The sequence below is a fragment of the Dromaius novaehollandiae genome, chromosome 6, assembly GCF_036370855.1.
Source record: "Dromaius novaehollandiae isolate bDroNov1 chromosome 6, bDroNov1.hap1, whole genome shotgun sequence".
Taxonomy (NCBI): Eukaryota; Metazoa; Chordata; class Aves; order Casuariiformes; family Dromaiidae; genus Dromaius; species Dromaius novaehollandiae.
The window spans coordinates 9,458,570-9,479,782 of NC_088103.1; the positions used below are offsets into that span (position 1 = coordinate 9,458,570).

The following is a 21,213-nucleotide window of genomic DNA, read 5'->3' on the forward strand; positions in this document are numbered from 1 at the left end:
GAGGTCGTGACGGAGGTCCCAGCTCCGCCGTGCTCTCCGGAGTTCAGCGTCGGCTCCAGCCCTTCTCCAGGTTTGATGGTAATTAGAAAGCAGGGGCTCTTTCTTGTTTTCCTATTGTTCCTTCCTCCTCCTCCTCCTCCTCCTCCTCCTCCCTTAGCCCTTCGGGGCTGCCAGTTGCCCCCGGCGCAGCCAAGGCTCCCGCCGGCGCGCGTCGCAGCTGAGGTTTCTCTGCAAAACGTGCTTTCTCGGCCGTTTCCGAGGAACGGTTCCTCGAAGGAGCCCGGCTTTTTCCCCATCCCTTTCCAAGCGCTCCCGCGGCAGCCGGCTGCGGGCGGTGCTGGAAGCGGCCCAAGGCGTCCGGCTAGGTCCAGCCGCCCCCGTTCCATCACCCCTGAGCTCGCTGCCGGGCTCCTCGCCCGCGCCGGGCACGGCGTTTCCCCCCCCGCCGCGGGGCCGTGCCGGCAGCCAGCCCTCTGGCTCCTCGCCTCGTTTTTCAGCTTTACGCTCGCGTTTCCCCCGCTGCCTAGTTTTCACGGTCCGGCCTCCGCGCGGGAAGCCGGCGATAGCGAGGCGCGGCGAGGGGGGGGGACGCCGGGCACCCTCCCACCCCCAAAAACCTCCCGGGTTCGGCCCTGCGAGGCTGCCAAGGAAAACAGCTCGCAGGGGTTTGGCGATGCAGACGCAGCCAAGCGCTCCCCGAGGAAACGCTTCTGCTGAGCCTTGCAAGCGTGGCTTGCAGAAGTAAAAGAAAAGAAAGATAAGGATGTCAAGGAAAGGTAAGTAACTGCTGCGTGGGAATTGCTGCGTGGCACTTGCGAGATGCCAGATTTGTCAAGGAAGCAAAGAGGCCGTCAACCTTCAGCGGCGCGGGCTGCAAAATAGCCTGTATGGGCTCGCCGGAGGGAAGAGGGTAGGGCCCGGCGTCACGTTTCTGCTTCCCTTCTAGGTCTTGGAGAAGTGCGTTGGGAGCTGGAGTCCTCCGGAAAATCCAGGACGCGCAAGTGGGTTTTTGGGGGTACTCACTGACTGCTAAACCTGCACTGAGGGTCTGAAGGGCTTTCGCGTTACCCTCTGCAACAAAGTCTCGTGTTAAAAATGCGGTAACGCCAACGCTTTTGGGGCCTCTTTGAAGAAAACTGCATTTGGCTTCCTAGTAGCGCCTGGCCTATTCGGTAGGTCAGCAGCAGGGCTTCGGTGGGAGCTTTCACCCGGCACGCGTAGTTACCTCGAGAAGCAAAGGCTGCAGCTCCGGGTTCGTGGGTGTTTGCACGCCAAGCACCGCGCGTGCAATGGAGCTGAGGAGCGTGCAAGCCAGGCACGCGGGGACCGGCTCTGCACGCCTGGGAAAAAACCAAAAAAACTCCCCAAAGCCTTTAACTTGTGCCCCTAGGCCTTGGTTCAGGATTAGGAAGGTTAGTTGGATTTTGGTCAATGTGTGCCACGAGCTAGGGAAAGCTGGCCGAAACAGAGAGAAGTCAGAGGACGTCAGAGGAGACCTCGGAGGCGTGCAACAACCATCTTTGCGTGTGGGAAAGGCTGCGGAAACGGCAAGATCTGCTCTCAAGCCCCCGTGAAAAATATTCAGATCAGACAGGAGGAAAAACTTCCCAAGCTGAGACTAGCAAGGCTTGGCAAAAAATGTCCCGGGGGGTTGCGGAGGCTCCCCTCGTCTTTGGAGGTCTTTAAGCGCGGATTAGAGAGCTCCGCCAGGAATGGTCCTGCCTTGGGGCAGCCAGACCAGATGACGCGCCTTTGAGCGCGCGCGCCGTGCTCCCCTGCCTCTCAGGCCGGCACTGCGCCTTTCCTCCTCTCCTCGGAGGTCGGCCTTGATGACGGCGGCACCTTGGTGGCCCTTTCTGGTGGGCTTTTAGCAACGCTCTTAAAAATCGCCCCGGAAGGGGTGAAGCGGGGGCCGAAGCGCCTTGGGAAGGGGCCTTGCGGAGGCAGCTTGCCGACCCGTTCGGGTCGGTGCGTGGTGGGGTGGCAGGGCCTCGCTCAGGTAGGGTCCCTCGGGCAAGGCAAGGCTCTGGAAAAGGCGGTTTAGCCTGCGGGATGGATTTTTATTCTTCCGCCGTCAGTTTTCTTCAGCGCAACCTGTTGAGATGCCAATGCAGAGTGCCAGCAGAGTGGCTGCCACCGCCTTGTCCGGGACAGAGCTTTCCCCCCGGCCGGACGCTCTCCTGAAGGACTTCTTCCCAGCTTGCACGGGGTTCTCTGCCCACAGCTGTGACACTTTTGCTTTTTTGGGGGGTGCTTGTTTTACGGCGGGAGGGGGCAGCGGCTTTGGGCGCTTTCTCTCGCAGGCGTCGCCTTGCAGGAGCGAGGCGCCCCTTCCGCCACCGATGCCGCAGCAGTAAATATTTGCTGTTTTAATCTAATCGCGGCGCCGCATGGCTGAGGGATGAGGTCATGCTCATGCACCGCGGCTGCCGGCAGCCTCTCGCCAGGCCCTTTATTTTGGGGAGCGGGGGGTGGGATCTCGCTCCCTGCAAGGGCTATAGGTCCCCGGGGGACGCCGGGGGACCTATATTTCTCCTCGACCACCCAAGCACCGCTGCAGCCCTTGGGGGAAGATGCCTCCGTCACGGATTGTGCGCAAGGATGCCCCAAGGGAGAGGATTTCTCTTGGAGAAATTTTCTTCTTTTTTTCATAGAAACCTATTTGTTTCCTGCGATAGTTGGTCTGTTCTTAAAAAAATGGCTTTTCCCTTCAATGAGCATGTTTATAAAAAATTGCTGTCTGGAAGAAAATCTTCCGTTTTACGGTTCTAAATGAAAATGTATTTTGAAGTGTATTATTAAGTATTAAATTGCTGCAAATTTCAATTTAGCTTTCCTAGCAAAAAAAAAAAAAAAAATCTCTTATTCGCAGCCTTTTCACTCTTTCCACCCTCCCCTTGCGCTGGGAGACGCGCGGCAGGGGAAGGAAGAAGGCTGAAGATGAGGGTGGCTTTTCCACCAACGCAAAATGTTTCTGTGCTGTTTGGGTGGGAGTGTAAGGTTTTATTTCAAGCTTCCGCCAAAAACTGCTGCGCGAATGCAGGAAGTTTAATCTGTTTTAATCTTTTTCCTAATGGGTATTTTCCTCTGCTTAACGAGCGCTATCTAACCCCTCTGGAAGGCGTTTCACAGAAAGCACAGGATGAGGCAGGGCAGGGAGGAGAGAAACCGGGAGAGGAAGCTTCCGCCGTGTTTAGCTGCGACGGTGACCACGGCTGTGTCTTCCTTTCCTTTCTAGATGGTGGTGCCTTACTAGGATTAACATAAAACCCACTTTAGTCATGGTCGTTTTAATATTTAAGGCGAGTAATGCTAGCGGATAGGGTTGATGGCACTGCTAGGGTGATGGATCTGGGAGGGATCTCGGGGTCTTGCATTCTCACCACGTGCAGCAAGGCCTCAAAGTACCTGAAGATATTTCTTAATCATCTTTAGTGGATGAGCATTTCGTTTAGCTCTGCGTACAGGGGGAGTTGAATTTAAAGCCGTGACCGCCATCGGCAGCCAGATGCGAAGGACCTGTTCGTCGGCTCGGATGGACACGGCTGCTGCCGCTGAAGCCAACGGTTTGGTAACTTAGGGGAAGTGTTAACGGTCTGCGGGGACTGGATGAGTTCATGGATACTGCGGAGAAAGAAATGGCTTTGGCCTCTGAAAAGACTAATTAAATGATGTTTGGGGAGCTGTTCTTCACGAGTGAAATATGCTCTTCATTACACGTTTCATCATAAATCCGTTCAGTCATAATTATGCCTTGTTCCAGCTTTAATGCCCTAACGAATGCATATCTGCTGTATTTAATGCAAAGAATCTTTCACGTCTCAAGTCCCGCATTAAATTATGTGTTGCACCATGCAACAGCACAACTACGCAGACAACGAAAAGACTCGATTTGGGGAATACGAGTCTGGTTTTCCAACGTGAAGCCCCGTTTCCCTGGTCGGCGGAAGCTCACGCGTCGCTTTTCGGGAGGCGCCTTGTGGCTTTACCTCTCGGGGCTTTTGGGGGTTGGATGGGGACCGCTGAGCCCCGGCAAGAACCGCTCTGCCGGCCCGGGGGAACGGCTCCTCGCTCGCAGCGAGCACGCGCTCCCTTCCTCCAAAAACCGTATTTCTTCTTGCCCGGAGACATTTGCCGATGAGCCCCAAGAAACGGGAGCGCCGATAACAGCCGGCGATGTTTGTTTTTCAAAGGTTTTTGTGGAGTTTATTCACCTTTGACAAGGAGTTTGGGAATATTTTTCCCTTTGCCTCTGCCCTGCTTGCACAGCGTATCTACGTGTTGCGTACGCTGGACTATCTGCTCCTCCGCGCACCTCCGGCACGACTCCCGCTTGCAGGGCTTTGGCGATGCCCTTCGGAAAAGCGCAGCGACCCGTCTTAGGGGAGCAGGCGCCGAGGTGCCGAAACGGGGTGCTGCTGCCCCGCCGGCGCCCTGCGCCCCCCCATCTACCAAAACAAAAAAAAGGCGGGGGGCAGAAGGCAAAACCGGGCGCGAAGCCAAACAGCCGCGCGCGTTTCCAGCCCGGCCGGCCGGGGGGTGGCTGAGAAGGGACGTGCCAGGGCCGAGCGAGGGCGGCCCCGGCGCCGGGCAGGGGGCAGGGGCAGAGGAGGAGGAGGAGGAGGAGGAGGAGGAGGAGGAGGGGGGGGGGGAGGAGGGCTGCTCCTCCCTCCGCGGCCCCCGCCGGGGCTCGCCTTTGTTCCGCGCCGGGCCGCCTCCCCCGTGCGGGGCCGCGCAACTTTTTTCCACTGGTCGACCAGAAAAAAAGAAAAAGAAAAAGAAAGAAGGGGGGGGGGGGAAGAAGAGAGGGGAAAAGGTGCTAAACATGCAGTAAAATTAAAAAAAAAAAAAGGATTTTTTTTTTCTTTTCTGGGGGAAAAGATTTTTACTTTTTCCGCCCCGCTGCCCCCACCCCTTCCGCGCAGACCCTGCCCCCGGCCCGCCCCGCGCACGGGGGCCGCGGGCGCCGGCGGCCCCGGCAGCGGCGGCGGCGGCGGCGGCCCCGGCAGCGGCAGCGGCGGCGGCGGCGGCGGCGGCGCGGGGGGAGGCGGGCGCCGGGCGCCGCCCGCCCCGCAGCCCTCCCGCCCGCCCGCCCGCCCCGCAGCCGCCGCGCCGCGCCGCGCCGCCGGCCCCAAATGGATTATCTGCGCCTGGTGCTCTCCTGCCTCGTCCCCCTGCACGGCTGCCTGGCCGCCGGCGGCGCCCCAGGTAGGCTGCGCCCCGCCGCCGCCCGCCGGCAGGTGCCCCGAGGCCGCGGCGAGGGGCGCGGGGTGGGCCGCGGGGCCGCGCGTGGGGATGCGTTTCTTCTGCTCCGCTGCATGCGGCCGAGCCGGCGGGCGGGAGGGCGGCGGCGGTGCTCGTCCGGCCGCTCTCGCCGAGTTGAGGGCGACTCCGGCCGGACTCGCCGCCGCCAACGCGGGGTGTTGTCCGCTCCTCGCCCCGACCCAAGCCCTCTCCGTCCGCGTGTCTCCGCAGAGCTCCTGCTGTCCGGCAAGCTCAGCGAATATGGTGTGATCGTGCCCTTCAGCGCCGATTGCCGCGGCCGCTTCCTCTCGCACGTGGTGTCCGGCTCGGCCGTGGCGGCGGGCCGCGGCGACGACGACGGCGACGACGACGGCGGCTGCCCCCGGCCCCCGCGCGCCGCCCGCCACCGGGTCGCCCGCAGCACCGCCCGGGAGCCGCCCCACCGCTTGCTTTACTTCAACGTCACCGTCTTCGGCGAGGAGCTGCATCTGCGCGTGAGGCCCAACCGGCGCCTGGTGCCGCCCGGCGCCGTGGCCGAGTGGCAGGAGGACTTTGCGGTGCCCTTCCGGGAGCCCCTGCGCCGGCGCTGCGTCTTCACGGGCGGCATCTCCGGCATGCCCAACGCCGCCGTGGCCATCAGCAACTGCGACGGGCTGGTAAGCGCGAGGCCGCCCGCCCCACGGGGCTTCGTGCTCGCCTCCCCTTGGGCCGTCGTCCTCTAAAGAAACCGCTGTGGCCGTGGGCTGGGGGAGCCGGGAGGTGCTGGTTGCTGGCGTTTTGATGCCCATCTGCCCAGTGGCTCCTTCCAGCTCTCGACAAACCCCCAGGGCTATGGCTGGAAACGCGTTTCCCGTGTTATATCCCACTGGGAGAAACGTAACGGGGAGATTTTGCTGTGTTTGTCCTAGTGGCATCGGTCACAGGTGCTGCTCTTGCATGGAAAGCGCGAAGGGTCTTACTGAGCCGGTGTCGGACCGGTACGGGGACGTTCATCTCGGAGTGCTCTGGGGAATGTATACCCAACCATACGTCCACGTTTACTCTGGGGGGTAAAAAAATTGCCTGCCCCATGCCTGAGCCACCTCCTGCCTCGAGGTGGCACGTGGCTGATGCCTTCACGCATCTAAACGCGTTACGCTCACTGGCTTTCTCCTAGCCCCCATCCATGAAGGGCACCAGCGGGGCACCGCATGTGCCAATAGCGATGCCGGTGCGTCCTCCGTCGTGCCGCTGCGCCTCGCGACTCTCGGAGGAACCTTTCTGTGTGCTTCCCACTGCTAAATGAGGCTCAGCGAGCTTTCGCACCTCCTCAAATCACTGCTGGCACCTTTTTCAAAGACAGGGCTTAGGTTGCTGTCTGTCTTGCTTCTCCCAACGTCGGTAAGGTTTCCTCCGTGGAGGACCTCTGCGTTTTTAGTACTGGCTGAGATGCTCGGAGCCTCCTGGGTGAGGAGCAGCAGTCGGCGGTGGTGATTTATTGCTGCAGTGCTTAACCTGCTCCGTCACCTCTTTGTACCCCTGGCATCTGATGTGCCCGTGGCTTTCCTGCTTCTGATACGCTTGAAGAATTCACGATTATTTTTTTTTATAGCTTTGGATCGTTGCCCTTCAAATTTCCTTTGGGCCAAGTTAATCCTTGTTATGCGTGCCAGCGTGTGCTGTTTTCTCCTGGTATCGTTCGCTGCTCTTTAGGTGGAGTGAACTTTTCATTTTGCCCTTTTTTTAATTTTCTTCACTTTTCTGTTGTTTTATTTTGGGAGATCCTTAGCTATTTTTGGCTGCTGGCGTAGACAGATTGGCATTCCTTTCTTTTTATATAATGCATAGTGTTACTATACATACAGAAATGACAGAGCAATACAGACTGAAATATATATTTCACCTACACATGGGTTATTTTTGCCGACAACTTTACCAAGTAATCCACAATTTTTACAGCACCTTTTTTGAACCGAGCGAGGCCGTGAAGTTGCCGCAAGTCCTCCAGGCCATGGGTTTTGCTGGGGCTGGTGAATCTGGACACACTCGAAAGTTTTACAGATATTTCCTATAAGCGCAGCAAGCAGTTACTAGCGCTGCCTCTAGAAAGAAAGTGAATTTTCTAACTGCGCAGGTTACATTGCAAAAGTCATTTCTCCTGGCGCCCCGAGCGAAAGGCCGCTTTCTCTCCAGCTTTCGAAGCCGCTGGCAGATGCGTCTGTGCCACCTCCCCAGTGCTTGCTCGTCAAATGGGGAGGAAAAGTTTCGGTGTTGAAGGCAGAAATGCGCCTTCGCACTGGAGCATCCCGGGAAGCTGCCGCGGCATCGGAGCCCGGTGCCGTCGCGGCTTCTCCTGCCCCGGCTGGGAGGTACCTGGTGGCTCTCGCTCAAAGCCTGGTAGATCCTGCCAGAAAGGGCAGGTGCTGCCAAACCAGTGCGTGGTTTTAAGACTATCCAATCTACCATTAGATTTTGGGTGTTGTATTCATCTCGAGTAGGTTTTCTCTCTTCTTTTTTATTTATTTTTATTTTTTCCCTCGGCTTTTCTTGGCTTTAATTCCAGGTGCTCCCATCTCAGCCCCTTTCACACCTTCCCAGGTGCAGCTCATCCTTGTTATCAGCTCTGTCCTTTGGCAGCTTGCTACGACCCATAAAGCTCCAGTTAAGGAGGTGGCTTGCAATGTGGATGCCTTTTGTGTGTGGATTTATGCAGCTTAACTGTCTCCCTGCAAAGAGGTAGAGTCACTCTGGGATGAGGATGTTTAGGTGAGGTGCTTGATTTGCTATTTCTCAAATCAAAGTGGGGGGGAGCTGTACTGGCCTAAGTCCCATTTAGGCCAACATCTGTGTTGCTGCTTGGTGATGTCGTGGCAAAGTTACAGGTCTGACTGATGCAATTATGCCGTGCAAAATCCGTAGACAGAGGAAATGGGCTGAAATCACCAGTTATCACTATTAATGTTGGTGCGTTGTCTTGCAGATGTTGTGTGTCTTTATTTATAACCTCAGGAGGGCCGGGGAAAGAGGAAAAAAACCTTCTTTCCTGCAGTGCATTTATTGCTCTGTGGCCAACAAATAAGTGCCCTGGCCTCCGGCGGCAAATTCCCATCGTCTGGCCAAGCACGTGTGGAGGTTGCAGGCTGGGGAGCAGGTCAGAAGGACGGGGCCCGAGCACAGGCTCTGCTCCCGCCGTAGGAAATAACGTTTTGACTTTATACCCGCTCAGGGTCTGTCCCCTTCGGAGGAGCCGTGAGACCGAGAGGGCCACAAAAAGCAGTCACAGAGCTTGGTTTAGCCAATGGAGCAAGAAACAGGGCTCAAACACGTGCTGACAGTAGCGATGGGATCAGAAGATAGTATTTATGAATTTGCAGCTGAATTTGCCAGTGTGACCCAGCGTAGAGGTGGGATCTTCCCTTTACTGGGATGTTTGTGATCAGGACGTTTGGAATAACGTCGTTAACGTCGGCAGATCCGAACTAACCCAACCCGGGCAGAGCTGGCTCTAGGGAGCGGGGCTTCCCTTCGATATGCGTGTGCCCTGTAATTGCTGTTGACTTTTCTGGAAGTTGTCCATGGGCTCCAGAAAGGGATTGTGGCTCTTACGTCTCAGCGTAGCGTGCGTGGGAGATGCAGGATCTCTCTTGGCCGCTCGTCTCTGGTCGGATGAAGTGTTCTGGGACGTTGCAGATGGAGGCTGTGTACACAAAGAGATGATGCTGCGTGTAAATGGAGCCTGGGATTATAAATAATGGTAATGGAGTGCTTGAGCAAGAGAGTTCAAATTAAATCTTTCCTAAATCCACGTTGAGCCATGTGAAGAAGTGGCCTGATTTTTCCAGAGAGGCCAAACCCATGGCACCTTCCATGCTTATCATCTACCCTGGGCTCGTGCGTGTGGAAACCTGGCCTTTTGTTGCAAGCGCGTCTTGTGCCGGGGTGGGAAGACACCGTCTTCCATACTATAAATTCAGAGCTGATCCAAGCCACCGAATTCCTGAGGGTAAGGTAGCTGGAGAGCAATGGCAGCGGCAGAGCCCTTGCCAGCTTTTTTTCTGCCCTCTGCCCTTCTGGTTGCAGAGGTCCTTGGCTGGGGACATGGTGGGGAGCCTGAAAGCCTGTTCTTTGGGTTGAATTTGGGTGAAAAAAGGAAACTTCTTGAGTCTGTGCTTTGCTCGAGCGCTCGTTGCGGTGATGAATGCCTCCATCTTCCACCATTTGCTGGTCCGATTCCTTCAGCGGAGACGTTCGCTCTCCCCGGGCAGCCCATGGGTACGGGGGAAGCGACAGCATCTCTGTCACACAGCCCTGCTTTCTGGGACGTTTTGTCCAAATTAAGTGTGAAATGCATAGGAAAAATACATAGTCGACACGCACGTCTGTATTTCCCCCTCTGCCGAGCTGTGTGCTTCCCTGGCTGGGTGTAGCGGGTTTATTAATTTTTCCACATCTCAGCTGCGTTTGAGTGTCAGAATTTCCTGAAGTCCTGCGGGAGTTTGCTCTTTTTTGGCCGCTGGTCCCAGAGGAGTCACGAGAGGTGTCTCGGTGGCACGGGGGCTTCCCTGGGCCGCGGGTCCGGCTTCCCATGCCGGGGCTGGCGGCGGCCCAGCGCGGGGAATTCCACTCTCCCACGGCCCCGGGAGGCGGCGAAGAGCTGGAAACGAGCCCTCGGCCGGCACCAGCCCTCCGCGTGCTGGCAGAGACGAGCTTGGCGTTTAGCAAAATACGTGCGTTTTTCCCTTTCCAGTGGAATTCGCTTCAAAGGGCCGTTTTCTAGTGTGATAATTGCCGGGACCGCAAGCTGCGTCTAGCAGCCAGCATCTCGTATTATAAATGTCAGTAATGATATTCCCATCTTGCCAAAGCAGAATTAATTTTACGTGTTGTTAACCTCCCCCTGACCAGTGCACCTTCCTCCTCTCTGATGTTGGGCTTGCTTCTATCTGCAGCCTTGACCGGGGTCAGGGGGGATCTCAAAATGTCCTGAACTTCTTTTCCCACCTTTGGAAATATCGGTGGGGACAAGATGAGGGACCTGGCAGATGTTGCTTGGAGCCAGCGGTGCCGCTCGGCAGCGGGACGTGCCACCTGTATTCACGTGGGGCACTCGGGGCCATGGGGGTTGCTCCCCAAGCGAGGTCCTCGGCGCGGATGCCGGCATGGATTAACCCCCACCTGGTTCGTTTTGGTGGTGGGACCTCTCCGTGGGCGTCTGGTGGCCCGCGGGGGGGCACGTAGGTTGTCCTTGCAACGTCGCAATGGGAGGGGGGCACAGGGCGGATCTATCGTTAGGGACAGGAGCGACCTCTTGGAAAAAGCCCGGGGAACGTGTTCGGGGCCCTTGGGGAGGTGCCTGGCACCTTCCTGCTGCCTCCCTGCGGCTGAACCTTCCCGAAGCCCAACCTGGGCCGTTCTTAAGAACGAATAGGTTGGTGCATGTCTTATGCTCTGCTTTTTTTTGCAAAAGCCAAGGCGACTGCTGTGGTTTCTGTTTTCTTTGCGTATATTGGAGCCCTGTGATTACAGATTCGGTGTGCACCGAAGTCCTTCGTGTTTGCCTCCCCTCGCGGCGGCATGTCCTCGCTCGTTTGACAGATGTGCTTCGCTCAGGAATCTCGGTCCGCCCAAGCGCCGAGCAATTAGCTCGCAGAAATACGGCGGGGCCCGACGAGAGCGGCTTCTTCCCGGCGGGAATTCAGTCCGTGCTGCTCCTCTGCAGGCCCTGAGTGAAGCCGGAGGGGGGTTCAGCAACCCAGAGGCCCTGGTGGGAGTGGGAGGAGAAGAAGACTCTCCTTTGCCTTGGTCATTTGTCCCTGCTCCCCCGTGCAGACACCACGGTGGCTCTCACGGAGGTGCCCGTTTAGAGGAGAAAGATCGAGCTGGTGCGGTGATGTGCAGGGCACGGCTCTGAGAGCTCCGGCGGGAGCGTTTTGAGTGGTCTGGTGGCGCGTTGCTCGTGTTTGGTGTCCCTGGTGCTCCTGACGCCCACGGAGGTGATGGGGTGGAGCTGGAGGAAGAAGAAGAAAGAGGAAGAGGCAGAAGGGGGAAGAAGCGATGACCAGCCAATTCTGACAGTGCCATCCTGATGCTGACGACGAGATGATCAGAGAGAAGGAGAAAAATGGGTGGAAAACGCTCCTTGTGACTGTGCTGGTGGGGGGGAAGTTTAAAAAAAAAAAAAGAGGGGGGGGGGGAAAAAAAGGTAGAGGGGAGCAGAGCAATACAAAATTGCGCTGATGGTGCCCCTATGCCCCTGAGAGCCTGTGCCAGGGGAGCAGACGGGGCTCCGGGGTGCAGCCTGACCATGTCGTGCAGAAAGCAAGGACCTGAGATACGTGTGGCAAGCGAGCTGAGCCTAGCAAAACTGAGCGTACCTAGATTCCTAGGGAAGAGGAATAAAAAAACAAACAAACCCCAAACAACCCCCAAACCTGGTTTCCAAAGGAGTTAGGCAGCTCATAAAACTGAGGCGGAGCAGGACAAGTGATGAAGTACAGCAGAGCCAGGCTGGCTAATGCCCCAGTGAATACAACTCCGCGTGAATGCGAAGGGGATCAAGTGACACAGGCCAGCTTGGAAGAGCCCCAGCTTTGACCGGCTGTTTACAAAGTCCAGCTCTGCCTCCGTGCCGCTGTGGAGCACCAGCACTGCTCCCCGCGATCCTTTTTTAGTTGCTGAAAGCGAAGCCGGTCCAATAACGGAGCGCTGATGAGTGCCCAGTAGTCAGGGGCTTTGCTGCAAGGATGGACCCGTATGTTCTGCTGGCCTGGTCGCCCGGTGTCTTTTGCTGGCCCCGGGTCCTAGGCAGCTGGTGCTTCGGGGCATAACTGCTTGGGTTGATTTCCAGGCAGGTTTTGTGGGAGCTTGGTGTTAATCGGGAGCAGCCAGTAGCTAGGACGACTTTTCCAGTGATGTTTGCCATCTCATTCATCTTCCCCTTGTCTGAGAGGCATTCGGAGTCATGACGCTTTCCAACTTCTCGAGGGATTCCCCTGCTGCGATTTCCAAGCGCCTTATGGGCAAAGGTGGTTTATTGTTTTCCTTCCTTGCAGTTAATACCGTTGGTCAAATGACTGGTTTGCCTGCCCGCACATCCGGCTGCGATCTGGGGGTGGAGATGGAGCTCTGGGAGGGCAGCTCCTCTGGAGCCCGTCTCCTCCGATGCGCAGGGCTGGCCAAAACCCCCCTTCGCTGGTAAGAAGGAAAGGCGTATAAAGGTGTACTTTGAAATATGGCCTGGTTGGTTGGTTTTTCCCTTCTTTTTCCCCACCTACAGAAGAAATTAAGGGTCATTATACACGAACGTGGTGATGACTTCAACCCACTGACGGTTGACATGTAGAGCACAGTTGATGCAAGGGCAAGGTGGAGGTACGGTGGAGGCTCTCCCATATGTCGCCGTGGTTGAATGAACCTGTTTTGCCCTGAAATGGAGCACATACATGCACATCTGTATATATACTTATTTATTTATTTATGCCCACCCACACGTCCCCTTTTTTCCGTTTCTCCTCCAGGCGGGCCTGATCCGGACGGACAGCAACGAGTTTTTCATCGAGCCCCTGGAGAGGGGGCAGCAGGAGGAGGAGGCGCACGGCAGGGCCCACGTGGTGTACCGCAGGTCAGCCATCCGCCGGGACGGCGCGCAGCCCCCCGAGGACCTCCCTCCCGAAGGTAGCGCCGGCCGCTTCGGGGCGGCTGCGGGCGGGCTTGGAGAGGGGCCGTTTCCCGTCTCCTCTCGCGCGGGTGGGCTGCGGGAGGGCCGATGCTTGCGTCCGCATGGGGGGGAGTCGTTAAATCTGGTGGTTACTCAGTCCTGTTGCAGATCTGGTACTCGGTCTGAAGTCTAGCGTTCCCCAATAATCAGCATTGATGATAATGTAGATGATGAGTGTTCCCTCGGAAAACTTCACGGGAACGATAATATCCATAGGTTTTGCTGCCGAGTCAAAGGAGGGATTTGCTAAAGGGCCTGAGCATGATGGCCATCGCATGCAACCTTGGTTCCTGACTTCCAGGCTTGTTGTCTTGGTGAAACCCCGCAGCAGTCCCCCCTCTCCGTCCCGTTGCTCTAGTGCTACCGAAGTTGCTAGCTGCACGTGCCATTGCCACTGTGCCTGTCCCCTACCCCCCCGATGGAAAAATCGGCTTGCTGTGACTTGCCCATTCGCAGTTCTTACCACACTTCAAAGAGTTTGGTCCTTTTGAGCTGCTTCTGGCTCGGGGAGGACTTCTCATGACGCTTGCACGTCTCATGCTGTGGCTTTAGGTTGGCTGTAGCTCCTATGAGATCGTGGGCAGCATCAAAGGGAAGGAGATGCTGAGCTGTTGCTGGAATCTTGAAATTCTTCCGCATTTGGGGAAAATTGGATGAGTTATATGGGTCGGGGGGAGGCACTCCTAGGTGCGTGTGGTCAGACCCATGGAGGGTTTCATCACCCTTGGGAAACGGGGATGAGACGTAGACTCAGGACTCATGAGCAAAAGGGTCAGGAAGCGCCTGGCCTGGCCGAACAGAGGGTGGGAGGACATGTTCGACCTCAAAGTGACAGGAGACACAGACAGAAGTGCTGCAGTTTTTTTGTGTTAATCAGCTGTAAGTAGTTAAATGAGGTGCTGATTTTTTTCCCTTTTCTTCTGGATGATGCAAATGCCTCTTATTCACAGCGGTCATCATATCCTTCTCTGCTTTCCCTTTTCTAGTGTCTGCTTTTTGTTTTTTGTTTTTTTTTCTTTTGCATTGGGGCGGAAAATGTGCCTTTTTTTTATGGCATGGCTCAGCCACAGGTTGAGCTCCGCACGCCGGAGCAGCCCGCTGACTCCCCGTCTCTGGGGCGCGCAGCGGGGCGCGCGCAGAAGTGTTTACAAGCCCGGGGGGTCAAAGTGGCGCGAAGGCACTCTATAAATGCGCTGCCCTGCGGAGGAATTAGCCTGCCGCAGCGTTTGCCCACCTCTCATGGTGCCTCGGGGCTAAAAGCTGTGGTTTTAAAAATTTTTCCGGGATGTGCTTGTTGCTTTTGAAGTATCACTAAGAGAATTATGGCTGAGAGCCTCGGGGCCGGTGCAGGGATAGGGAGAGAGCGGTGAAGGTGAGCGCCGGCTCCCAGGGAGCAGCCTCGGGCTTTGCGCTCCTCCTCTCCATCCATCTGCAGCCTCCCGAGATGCCCCACCGCCAGGCAGCCCAGCCCCCTAACTACGCACGGCTATCTGCTCCCCATCCAGAGTGGTTTCCACCGGGAATTCGCTGTGCAGACATCAGGGAGATATAAAAAAAAAATTCTTTTCCCACCTAATTATTTTTTGGAGTGAAGTGCGGAGGACTTTGCTCCAAATGGGCTGCAGAGCCCCTGTGCCAGGAGCACCAAGGTGCCCCCATGCCAGCTTGCTTCCTTTACCTTCAGGGCCAGCATTGGCCTCTCCACCCCACGAGAACATGTTTATGGCTTCGCGTCGCCTCCACAATCCATTTTGGGGAGCAGATTTGGGGCTTTCAGGGCTGGAAAATGGGTGGGAGGCGGGTGCAAGCCAGGAACCGCTGCTCCATCTATCCTTACGGGCGCTCTCCTCTCCGCTGCCCTCTCCTCCTGCCCTGCTCCCCCTCGCCCAGCGCCCCGCGTCCGGGTGGGAGAGCTGCCGAACTCGCTGGAGCTGGTGGAGGAGCAGCTCGGCGACGCGGAGCGGAAGCGGCGCCACGCCAAGAAGGACGACTACAACATCGAGGTCCTGCTGGCGGTGGACGACTCGGTCGTGCGCTTCCACGGGAAGGAGCACGTCCAGAACTACGTCCTCACCCTCATGAACATAGTAAGGCTTTCCCTTTTCTTTGGAGGGGGAGGCTGTTTTCCCGGAGCGGGGCTCGGAGGTTGCCGGTGGGGATGGGTGCAAACGGGGAGGGACGTTGCTCCGGCGCGTTGCGGCATGATTGATTTCCCATGGTGCGTGGACTGCTCTGAACACCCGCTCAAGGCCCATGTCCATGGATGTGTTAAAAGAGAGGTAGGTTTCTCCGATGAAGGCTCCGGCTTCCTTGTTTTCTGCGCTTCAGGGAGGAATTTCCATGCTGGAGACGGGAAGGCCTGTGCGCCCTCTCCCCAATTTCTTTGCGTCCGATTTCCCCCTCTTTTGTGGATATTTGCCACCAGCGTCTGCGTCCAAGAGCACCTTCTGTTTCGCTTGGCCACGACCTCCACCTCCTCTTTGCTGAAATCCCAGCAAACCCTGGGAAAGCTGCATTTTTGGAGAACAGTCGTTTCCACTTATTTATTTTGAAAGGTTCCCGCCTGATGACGAGGGAGGAGATTTTTCAGCGTCTCCCACGTTGCTCAGAAAAGCTGTGGACCTTGAGCTTGAAGATTAGTGGGATGTTTGTGAGAGTGGGTTTATAGCAATGGCGGAGCTCAAGGCCTCGCTCCTGGCAGTCCTGGACGTCCTCCAGTGCCGCCGGGCAGCCGGTTCTCATCCCCTGCCGCCGCTTGGCTTTCATTTTCCGTTTCCCTTTCATCATCTTTTAACAAACAATATACATATTCCTCCGGTCCTGAGAGACAGGGAAGATGAATATTCATCCCACTATAAATTTTTCAGGAGGTTTGCTCTGCCGGCACCGCCGTGTCTGCAAACAGGGTCAGTGTCTGCAAAGATCTCGCTGGCTCTCACCTTTCCCTCCCCTCCGTTGACTTTCCCTTCTCTCCCTCCGTGTCTCCCTGGCCCAGGGTCTCACGGGAGACCTAAACCATCCATGAAAACCATGGAGCTGGTTAGTTAAGGACTATAACCCCCGCTTTTATTGCCGTAGGGATTTGGCGGTGGCGTCCCAGTGGTTGGGATTAGGCTGTGGGCGGCATGGGGATTTCCTGGGAGCCCGGAGGAGGGTAGGAGTGCACAAGTGGACCTTGCTGATCCTGTTATGGTGAGGGTTTTCCCCACTTAGTCTGCTTTTACACCAGCTTTGCATGTGAGCTTTCAGCTGGCAACACTCAAGTTTGACCATGTGGTTTCTTGGCGGTATCTTAAGAAGGTTTATGGGAGTTTGCTTGGCAGGGACAGGTCTGATCCTCAGCGCTGGCTCAGAAAAGAACGTTTTCATGGAAACGGTCGTTTTGAGTTGATTTAGGACAGACGTCTTGCTGAGGAGACACCAGGGAACATGAGAGCTCGAATGCATTCTTTGCAGTTTTGTCCCGTTTGCCTGTGAAATCGCTGTGAAAGGGGGAAGCATCAGGGTTAGCTCTTCTGACGCGGGGCCCTCGCCGCGTTGCTGGTGTCGGAGGTGATGTCAGTGCCTTTTCCGACTGGGGGGACAGCTTGAGGGCTCGGGGCTGTCAGCGCTGATCAAAAGCTTGGCTTTCAGACGCGTTTCGTGGTCTCTGCTTTTCGCCGGGTGAACGTGCGGGATGCTGTGCCGCGGGAAGGAAGGACCGCTCGCTTTTCAAACCGAGGCGGCATTCGAGAGTTGAATGAATTAAATACAAGGGGAAAAAAAAGAAGCAGCAATAAAAGAGGGGAAAAACAGGGCCCTTGTGAATAATGCACACAACAGACACTTCCCCAAAGGATTATTTCCTTCTATACATTCTTCCTCCCCGCTCCTTCCTTTTGCCCCCATGCTCGTCCAGTCCTGTCCGGTTGGGTCAGGGCACCTCGTGGTGCTTCCCTGCTTTGGCATTGCCAAGTTTACTTACCAGGGCGGATTGCCTGAAAACACCAAATTCAGCAGCAAATTGCACTTGGCCAGGCCCTAGATCCCGTTTCCTGCTGTTTCCCAGCTGTCGGGGCCACGCAAGCAGCCGGCCGATGGCATCGCCGGGACACAGCGGGCCGGGGCCGGGCTCCCGGATGGTGATGCTCGACGGCCGCTCCCTCCTTGACTTCCCCCTTCCCGGTTTTCTCCTAAACGGCGCTGGGGAAGGGGCACGTCGGCCGAGCAGAGCCAGACGCGGCTGCGCGCGGCAGCCTGCCGGAGACCACCCAGCTGAGCGCTAATCCCATCAGCCCGGGGCGAGGGAAGGTGGGGAGGCTCGGCCTCTAACGAGAAAGCATTTAACGAGCCGGCGGCGGGGAGGATTTAGCGAGGGCTTGCGTGGGAGCTGCTCTCCTGGGGCTTTAACGCCAAGGCGCATCCCAAGTAGAGGTGGTGCAACAAGCTCCGGGGTCTGCCAAAGCCCCCGTGCACGGTGCCCGGCTGCATCGGGGCAGGGGAAGATTCGGGGTATTAATGAAGACGTGTTGGAGGTTGGCTGTGTCCCTCATGTTGCTTGTTCACTGCCTGCCCGCTCCCGGGGCTTCCCTTGCAAGCAAGGCGAAGGTTTTCTCCTTCCCGAGAGCGTTGTGCTGCAAACAGCTGACCCGTGGCTTTATCGGGGGGATAAAATATCGATAGCTGCATAGAAGCACTGGCTTAACCGTTCCCGTCCAGCGGGAAGTTCATGAAGCTTGCAAAACCGAATGCAAACAGTTTTCCAGTGCAGTGTGTATTAAACGTCAGAAGGCCAGGCTTTCGCTCCTGAGCCTGCAGAAGGTGCCGATCGGTTCAGTGGCTCCTCTTTGAGACCTTTTAAACTATCAGACTAGACCCCATGTACAGAGCAGTAGAGAAATCAAAGCCCCTTCTTTACTTTTAACCTGGCATTAGCCAACTGTGATGTTAAAAAGGCAGTGATTTTCTTTCCAGCCCAGGAACCGAGAGAAACGGTTTTCCGAGAGCTTTGATTTTCTGCGAGGGGGAGGGAGGGATGTAAATCTTTGCCCAGCCGTGGTTTGCACTTTGTTGCTCTCTACTTGGGATTTTCCTTGGGAAATGTCATCAGCTACAGCTGCCTTTGAACCAAGGCCAATGCCCTCTGTGCAAAACCTCCGCGGTTTAATCTCGATCTTGCCGACCAGCTGCAAAGCTGGATTTTTTGACGTCACGGTCCTGCCTGTGCTCGTGAGCCGCAAAGCCGAGCGCGGATTCCTGGAAAGACCGGCCTGCTGAGCTCAGGGCCGGCCCAGGCCTGAAAATAACGGGCAAATTACAGTGCTGCTGGCAGAGCAAATTTCTCCTTGCCTCGGTTCCTCCGCGTGAGCAGTGTAGGTAGCGCGGACCTTGCAGAGGCATTTGCAAATGACTGTGTGAACATCTGCAGTGGAAGAAAGCACGTGTGGTTGGGTAAGAAGATGTTCGTGCCATCTGCGGTCCCTTTAGCAGAGCCGTTTGCTGAGCAGGTATTTTTGGAGGGTTTTTCTTTGACGACTGTGGCTCACTGATGGTATCAGCAGAGAGGCGGAGGGAGCGTTTTGCTGTTGTTCCTCTTGCACCCAAGCCGCAGGGATGTCCTGTGGTTGCTCTGCCGTCCTCCTCCGTTACCGCTTCGCAGAGGTCAGACCCACTCGGCGGGAGGATTAGTTGTCACGCCGAAAGGTTGATACCGGTTCTTTACAAGGTTACAGAAGCCCAGCCGATAAGCTTGGAGTCTCGTAAAGCACTCAGGTAGTCTGGAAAATTGGAGTCTCGGGGCCGTGCAACATCTGCGTGAACTGTCTCAGCATCACAGCATCCTCGGCTTCAAACAGAAGTTTAAAAAAAAAAAAAAGAGAAAAGGAAAAAAAGAGAAAAGCCCCATAAATCTGGCTTATGCATTCATAATATTCATCTGGTCTGGAAAATTATGACGTAGTCAAGGAAAATTATTTCTCTCTTGGACAAGTGAAAAAGTATATTTTAATTAAAAAAAAAAAAAAAAAAAAAAAAAGGCGAGTAGCTCCCAGATACTGCAGAATTGCCCCGGCCATTTGGCCACAGCAAGGTCATAAATCTCAGGCTTTTCCTTGTGCTTTTTTTTGCTCTGAAGCACGTTGAGAACTTTCTTACCTATGACCATATGTTTTTAAAAACGTGGGGTGGTGAGTGTTGAATCTTAGAAAGTGCGTGTTTTCTTCTGTCTTTAGTGCTTATGGGTAGAATGGGTATTTAAAAAAGAAATGCAAATACTGGCTTCAATAAGTATAATTTGCTCCTCGTAAAGCAAGTTTAGTGTGCTGGGTAGGTGTGATATTGCGATCCCCCGGTCCCCAAGCGTCCAGACAATCTCCCGGCAAGAAAGAGGGAGGAGGGGAGGCAAGATCTGAATTTCCAACTTAAAAGCAAATGGAGAGAAATGTTTTTTTGTTGTTCTTAAAGAAGGGAGTGGGGGAAAAAACACCCTTCTTTGTATTTGCTAGAAATGGAGAAGAAAAGGGTTATAACTCATACTTTCCTTCGCAAAGTAACCCTGAGCAGCGGACGCTGATGTAGATCTCATTGACTCACAAGCCCTCCCTGTTCTTATATTGTCTTCTCCCTGGGGTTTCTCCTGGGGTTTCTGAAGCCGTAGGTCAAACCTGACTCACCGGTAGGACTGACTAATCCCCTCGGGTTGATAAGATCACTCACCTCTCCCTCAACAGCCATTTTTTTCCTTCCACAAAACGCAAGGATGTGAGTCCGAGGCGTTTCCTCCCGTCCGATGCATTCGGGCTCCGAAGGGGGCAATTGCTCACGGCGAGATGCTCCGCGGCCGAGGCAGGAGCCGTGGGAAACCCAGCCGCCTCCAGCTCTCCTGACGGGAGCGGTGATGTCACTGAACCTCTGAACCCCCATCCTTGGGAATTTTTGCTTATTCAGTCTCGGGCTGCTTTGTTTTGTGGTTTTTAAACAAAAAAAAAGGAAAAAGCTGGGGTGGAGGAGGAGGGTGCGATCCTTGCAGCTGGCCTTGCACGGTGGTGGGATGCGCGGTGGGAATGAGAGGGGGGGCTCAGGCCTGCCGCGGGGGGCAGCGTTTATTCCCGCCGAGGGCTTGGTTAAGCCAAGCATCGCAGCGGGTGTGCGCCCTGTTCCCAACTTTATTTTGTTTTCTTTTATTTTATTTTCCCTCTTCAGGTGGATGAGATTTATCACGACGAGTCCCTGGGCGTCCACATTAACATCGTCCTGGTCCGGATGATCATGGTGGGGTACCGCCAGGTAAATGCGGAGCGCGGGTGCCGGCCGGGGGGTTTTGCTTGTGCTAAGACGTGGCGAGGAGGAGCTGCTTTTTGGGCTGGCCCTGCTGAGGCCGGCTGTTGCGGTACGATGGTTTAACCCCCGTGTCCCGTGAGCGCTTGTTCGTGCCCCTCCACGTTGCTCGGGGTATCTGAGCCCTGGTTAGGGAATAGGGAAAACCATGAGAGGATCCACGGAAAAGGTTTTTCTTTTCTTTTTTTAATGCAATCTGTGTTGCTCCTAGTAGAAAAGAAGAGGTAGAGGTTGCTTGTAAAGGGTGGGAAGGGGATGCTCTGCACGGGTTGCCAAAGCGAGAGGGGCGTCCGGGGTTTTCCCGCGCTCGCAGGCCCCCGAGGAGACCCAGAGGCTCCCTTAGGAGTGGGACGTCAGGAGATCACAGGGAAAATGCAGCTTCCCAAATTGGCGAGAGCTGCGTATCGGTGAGGAGAAACCAAGGCCACCATCTCTTATGTGCCAGGCTCGACTCGGCAGCCCTGGAAGGCTTTGCTGTCTTGGTCTTTAGCAATGGGATAAGACGTGGACAGGAACAGTATGCAAAGGTTTCCTGTGGCTTCTCAGCTTGGATTTTTTTTTAAGGCTTATTTGAGCGTGGCGGTGCAAAGATATTCTTTGAAACGTAGTGAAGTTTGGTATACTTCTTGTGGCAAGCCCCTATCCTACCTGAAATGTTCTAGCAAGAATATTTACGAGTCCGACAAGGTGATATCTGTGTGTGGTCCACCATAAACAAGGCCCGTTAGGTCCTGGAAAAACACCCGGTTGTTATGTAAATCTGCTCGGCCGGCAGAAGCCACGTGCATACCGGAGACCCGGCGACGGTTCTCTGGCGCGTGAGGATAAGGTCGGAGGCAGACTGTTTTTCGGAGGCTGCTGGGAGACCGGGAGCGTGGTCTCCATCTGAGAAAGCCAGCGGAGCGCCTGGCTGCCTGCCCGCGGGGCTTGTGCTCTGGCCTGGAGCATGATATACGGAG

General features: G+C 55.8%; 1 protein-coding gene across 2 annotated transcripts in view; it reads left to right on the forward strand.

The window, feature by feature from the left end:
* Positions 1-5,092: 5,092 nt before the first annotated feature.
* ADAMTS14 (ADAM metallopeptidase with thrombospondin type 1 motif 14) overlaps positions 5,093-21,213 on the forward strand; it is a 37,386-nt gene continuing 21,265 nt past the window's right edge. For both annotated transcript variants that reach the window (XM_064513616.1, XM_064513617.1), the window contains exons 1-5: positions 5,093-5,208; positions 5,476-5,900; positions 12,741-12,897; positions 14,831-15,027; positions 20,120-20,203. In XM_064513616.1, coding sequence (XP_064369686.1) covers positions 5,136-5,208; positions 5,476-5,900; positions 12,741-12,897; positions 14,831-15,027; positions 20,120-20,203 — 936 coding nt within the window. In that variant the 5' untranslated portion in view covers positions 5,093-5,135. The remainder of the gene's footprint in view (positions 5,209-5,475; positions 5,901-12,740; positions 12,898-14,830; positions 15,028-20,119; positions 20,204-21,213) is intronic.